A 6346-nucleotide genomic window follows, 5' to 3' on the forward strand; every position below is an offset into this window, starting at 1 on the left:
CCACGCCACATGGAGGTTGTGAATGTCACACTAAGGAGTTTGGGGTTTATTTTGAGAAAGTAGTGGACAGGCATTGAAAGACTCTGCCAAGGAATAAATATTTATTTAAAACCTACAGAACAGCATTGAGTATATCAACTCAGCACCATCCAAAGATCCCTTTTTAGAAAACGGGGTCATCAGAGAGAGCACCTGAGATCCATTCAACTTTTCTTTGCCTCAGTCCTTGTCTGTAAAGTGAATGGTGACCATGGTGACTCTACCCTCTGTCTACTGTCCACTCAGGAGGTGAGCATGAGTTCGTGGGCTCCCAGAGATGGAGGTATTGGTGGTAAGGCTACTGTCTTTTTATAAACAAGGACAAAGCATTATATCCAGTCATCTGGGGGAACAGATCTGCTGCCAAGTTTAATAACTGACAGATGGCTGCAGGTAAAGGGGCTGGTGAACCCAGGAGGGACCTGGGAGAGGTCACTGCAAGGACAGTGGTGGGAAGGAGAAAGGCCAGAAGTGAGAATGCCAAGGAGTCAGCTATAGTGACTGAGCTGCAGCCACATCTCTTACAAGCTGCCTGGCTTTGGCCAAGTCACTTCCTCTCCCTGAAAGTCAGTCTCCTCATCTGACAAAAAGAAGGAGCCATCGTGCATTGTGACAATATGAATTGGGAAAATAAAACTCATACTTATTTGCATAGTGCTTGAGAGTTTACAAAGCAGATTACCTGCTTGATCTTCTCAGATTCTCATGGAGAAGGAGGTGGCACATGTCGAGTGCCTGCTGTGTGCCAGGCACAGGACTGGTGTTGTGTTTATATTATCTCATGCCAGCTCCACGACAGCCTTCCTGGATAGGACTGTTATCCTAACTTTCGTGTGAGGAAACTGAAGTCACACTGCTAGGAAGTGGCGCACCAGTATTTTGTCTCAGGATTGCCTGATTCCAAATCACCAGATTCTTCCTCTACAGCATGCTGCCCCCTCAAGTTATGTCACCTCCACAGGTTTTTCCATATCCCTTTGATTTCACGGTCATTTAAGATCAAAATGAAATAAATTACTTAACTTCCCAAACTTCAGTTTTCTCACATGTAAAACAGTTAATATTAGTTCCTATGACATGGAAAATTAATATAATTAAAATAAATTAATAAAAATTAAATAAATAAAACAAATTAAAATATTTAAAATGTTTAGAACAGCACTTGGCACATATGTAATATCACATATTGTACATGTAATATACAGACTAGATAGGCAAAAGTAAAAAAGTATTGGTAAGAATGTGGGACAGTAGGAACTCATACAATTGCTGGTGGCACTGGAAAATTGTATGTTTTGGAAAGAAATTTAAAATATCTAGTAAAGTTTAAGCTGCACACATCCCATAACCCAGCAAGTACATTCCCAGGTTATACGCCTTAGAAAAGTATTTGTACACGTGCACAAGGTGACATGTATAAGAATGTTTGCAGCAGCATTAAATTTAAGAAAAAATACTGTAAACAACTTTATTATCCATCATCAGGAGAACAAATAAGTAAGTTGAGCTACAGACACAGACACAATACAGTGCTGAAAAACAACTGAACTACAACTATACTCACCAGTATGGATACTGGGTGGAAAGCAAATCTCAGTGCATACAGAATGATACCATTTTTATAAAGTTTGAAAACATGCAAACTAAAAAATACATTGTTTAGGAATCCTTACATACATAGTAAACTATTAAGAAAACTAGAGAATGGCAAACACGAAATTCAAGCTGATGATTACCTGTGGAAGGGGGAGATAGGAAAGACAAAGAACTCAGAAGGAATAGATAATATTCTGCTTCTTAAGCTGGTGGGTACCTGGGTGTATTAGTCCGTTTTCTGTTGCTTATAACAGAATACCTGAAACTGGGTTATTTATAAAGAAAGAAAACTTATTTCTTATAGTTTGGGAGGCTGGGAAGTCCAAGGTCCAGGGAACACATCTAGTGAGGGCCTTCTTCTTGGTGGGGAGGCCCTGCAGAGTCCCATGGTGACCAGTGTATCACATGGCAGAATGGCGAGAGCTCTTTAACGTTCTCACTTGCTCTCCTTATAAAGTCATGAGTGCCACTCCCATGACAACCCACTAAAGCATTAACACATTACTCCACAAATGGATTAATCCATTCACAAGAGCACAGTTGTCATGATCCAATCACCTCCTAAAGGTCCCACCTTTCAAACACTCATAGTCTGATTTCCCACCCTCTTTACACTGTTACAGTGGGGATCAATCTTCCAACACATGAACTTTTGGGGGACATTCAACCCGCAGCACTGGGCATTCATTATATTACTATTTATATCTTATTTACTAAATATAATTTATATTGCTGAGTACAGCAGACTAATTAAATATATTTTGTATGAATTAAATATTTAATGATAAATAAAAATGCACCTATAAAGAGATATACTTGAGCAGAGAAATTTTGTCTTATTTACTTCTGGCTGTCCAATGCCTAGCATGCTTCCTTGTTCATGGTCAGTATTTCAAAAGTTGTTTTTAAGTGAATGATCGCGTGAATGAGTGAATAGATAATTTTCAGTCCTTACACACTGATATGCCTAGCATGCTTCCTTGTTCATGGTCAGTATTTCAAAAGTTGTTTTTAAGTGAATGATCACGTGAATGAGTGAATAGATAATTTTCAGTCCTTACACACTGACCTTGGGCCAGATTTCCTTGCTGTTGTAAACCACTGCAAACAAGTAAAGCTAGGAAGTGTAGATGACTCTGTAAGTGCAGGTGACATCCTCAGCATAGCATACACCAGAGAACTTCATTCAGCCCTACCTATTCATTTATCCATCAATTCATTCATCCACTCATTTATACACATATCTAGTTAATAAACATTTATTAAAATAAAATCTAATAGAGATCAGGTATAACTTCTTTAAAGAAGAGAAGTAAATTCCCATCCAAGATAATGACTCTGCATATGACCACATTGTCCCAGAGGTCATCACAAGGTCCCAGTTGGATGGGGGTGAGGGTAGGTACAGGACACCCATGAGATCTTGCAACTCACCTTGGCACACAAATGAAGAGGGTGTTTCCCCTGGGTGGACTCGTCCCGTGATGAACACCACCTTCTGCTCTGCCCCTTCCCGAAGATTTTCTGTAAGATAAAATGAAAGAAGTTTGCTAAGAAGAACAAAGAAGGCTGAAACTAGGGGTTGACGAGTAGGAGGGAGGGGGACAGGGAATGAACTGGATACTTTTATCTTTTAAATCATTAAGTTAGAACCATTAAGACACAGCCATTAGTAGCTAAATAAATTATGTTCCTAGCTACCCAATATTAAAAGACTACACTCCCTTTTCTTGGTGCAACTTATCATATTATATTAATATGTAATATTTATAATTATCTGAGGAAGCCTTATGAATGCAGTTGAATCCCAGATTCACTGATTGTAACCCTAGGCAAGTCATGCACACTTTCTGAGTTCCAGTTTTCTAATCTATAAATGAGGATAATAATATATACTTCACAGAATTGTTGTGATAATTAAACAAGCTTACACATTGCATAGCATGCAATAAACATTCAATAAATGATGGAATTTAAAAAGTAGCTATTTATATTATGGTAATAGTAGCAGCAGCCATTTAACTAGCTCCTTTTGTGTCAGGCACATTGTATACATATTTAAAATCCTTACAGCAACATTCAGTTAATACTCCTTTTATAGAGAAAGAAACTGAGGCTCAGAGAGGTTATATAACTAACTTGCTCAAGGTCACACAGCTAATAGATGGTGGCAGCAGCTGAGATTAGAATACAAGCCCTTGACTGGCCTTAATGAAATAACAGGGACCAGGTTTCCCTTTCACCTTAAACAACTAGAAAACTGGACAAAATGTAGAAAACAACAATTTTCAGACATTGGACAAGAGGCAGTGCAAGATAATCCATGAGAGAAGAGAAACAAATGAGGGGTGTCCTATAATTGCCCTGGCTTTTTGCCTGATGGTCCAATCCAGAACAAATGCAGGGACGGAGGTCTCACTGAGATGCAAGTTCAGCAGGTGGTAGTTACAGGGAAACTCTGTAAGTTCCAGAGAAGAGGAAGCTCTATGGAAAAAGAGTCCCAGAAATCTGTAAAGGAGACCTCCTGAGTCTTTGCTGAACCCTAAGATGTGCATGCATAGGGTGAATCTCCACAATGTCAGGGAAAAGCTGACAAGAGAGCTGTGAGCTGCACAGTTCTCAGGGGTCACACAGGGCTGGCAATTATTTGAATTCCCACCACCAAAGTGGAAGTCCTCATCAATCATCCAGGGAGAATAAGAACTCAGAAGGGCCATGTCTTAGTGGTGAGGCAAACTACTCTAGACCCACTCTAGCAAAGCTTTCAAATAAGTCTCAAAATGATCAAACTGAGCAAAAGAAACTTAACTTCCTGCTATCCAAAGCCCAACCCTCCTAGAGGAAGACAACAAAATCCAGACACTAAACAATATTTATTTCACAATATCCAGCATGCAATTAAAAAAATTATTATACATGCAGAAAAGTAGTCAAATATGGCCCCAAATCAGAACCCAAGCTCCTTCTGCCTCTACAGAAGTCTAACTTGTATAATGAAGTTTAGGTATTGTGCTAAGATACAAAAGCAATAACCAAAAGTGACATTTCCAGAAAGAAGGGGCAGGGGGAGGGTATTCAGCCAGGGCAGAAGAAGTACTGATTGACACACAGCATTACAATGACTTAAAGGAAATCTCGGAAGAAACATTGAGAGAAGCTGGACTGAAGGATTCCTTCTCAGTTAGAGAATGACCTGGAGAGAAGGGGTATAGAAGTAATTAATAGGCTTTCTCTTTCTGAAATGCTGTAGACAGGTCATTTTGAATGTGGTTCATCACGCCAACAGTTGATGTGCCAATGTCAGAGACTAAAGTAAAAATATTAACTCTGTTATATCTGGTTCTAAAGCCTTGAGATTGATTTGGTCTGTTGGGTGACCAGTAGGGGTTGTGGTCAATGCTTCCCCTGAAAAGCAGCAAGAAATATCATGGGAGCGATATACTTTTTCTTAAGAACTCCCTCTGTGCTCAGCTCGGTGCTAGGCACCTTTAGAAACAAAGGGAGAGGGAGAAGGTTCACCTGCCCTGAAGAAGTTGATGGGTTAACAGAGGAGTTAGATACCTGAATGTTTCCTGGACTGAGTGTAAGCTCCACAAAAGAGAAACTATGACTTTCTTGGGTGTATCTCTAATGTTTTTCCCAGGACCGTGCATGGAGTAGGTGCTCAGAAACCAGCTGTTAGATTAATAAAAACTACTTGTATAGATCATGGTTTATAAAGAAATTTAGACATGTATCATCTCATTTAATCTTCATCATGCCTCTGTGAGGTGGACAGTTTTAACCCCATTTTATAGGAGAGGGAACTGAGGCTCCCAGAAGGAAGGGGCATGTCCAAGGTCATGCAGCTAGTCAAGCACCTGGTCCCAGCCAGTGCCCCTTTCACTACCCTATTTGTCTCCTTCTGGATCCACTAACAACAGTAGAAGACCCCACATCTGCTACATTTCTATTTTTGATCCACACAAGAGAGTTAGAGATCATCCCTTTTTGCTGATGAAAATTGTGCTACTGTCTTAGTATTTATATTGCTTTTCCACTTGAAAAACAAAACAAAACAAAAAACCACCAAACCCTTTTTTAAAACACTGTCTGTCTAACACTGACCTCATCAATCCCAGCAGTCCAGAAATGATAAATGGCATTACCGAGGCCCTCGGTGAAGGCTGACTTTATGGATGTCTCCCCTGACCTGGTATCAACTCAATTGCATTCCGAGTTTCTGCTGACCACAGGGAAATGCAAAATGGGCATTCTATTTGCACACTAATTTTACTGAGCCCCTGCGTCTTCATAAAATGATAACGTGGGGCTAATAAAAATCAAGCATCTTGGGTGCTAATATAAGCAAATGTTGATGCAGGCAGGTAACAAATTGCTTTGTCATTTAGGAGGCCGTAAAAGAGCATTATAATCATCTTTAGGCAAAATGGATGGGTCGCCTTTGCTTAGCTTTTAGCTTTCATTTGCAAAATCAATTTAAAGTAATGTAGCAGCTCTGAGGTAGTGCAACATGGGACCCACCCCACCCCCTCCTGTCATCAAATCCCCAGATTCCATGCAGAGCCAATTAAACATACTCTTGGTGGAGGCCGCAGAGATGAAGAAGAAAGCATGCTTGAACAAAGCCAGGGTGGAACAGAATGCAAACACTGAGACCAAGAACAATCTGGAAGGGATGGTAAAATGGAAGAGCTCACAGAGGTTGGCA

The 6346-nt window shown here is 40.1% G+C and overlaps 1 protein-coding gene across 1 annotated transcript in view; it reads right to left on the bottom strand.

The window, feature by feature from the left end:
• The window catches only part of AGBL4 (ATP/GTP binding protein-like 4), a gene marked incomplete at its 3' end in the record, with an annotated part of 84998 nt that extends 80646 nt beyond the window's left edge, over positions 1-4352 (bottom strand). The window contains exons 1-2 of the mRNA XM_008589367.1: positions 4295-4352; positions 3070-3159 (exon numbers count right to left, since the gene is read on the bottom strand). Of these exons, the coding sequence (XP_008587589.1) occupies positions 3070-3159; positions 4295-4352 (148 nt within the window). The remainder of the gene's footprint in view (positions 1-3069; positions 3160-4294) is intronic.
• Between the last annotated feature and the right edge of the window lie 1994 nt (positions 4353-6346).

This window comes from Galeopterus variegatus, unplaced genomic scaffold (assembly GCF_000696425.1).
Source record: "Galeopterus variegatus unplaced genomic scaffold, G_variegatus-3.0.2 Scaffold5406, whole genome shotgun sequence".
Taxonomy (NCBI): Eukaryota; Metazoa; Chordata; class Mammalia; order Dermoptera; family Cynocephalidae; genus Galeopterus; species Galeopterus variegatus.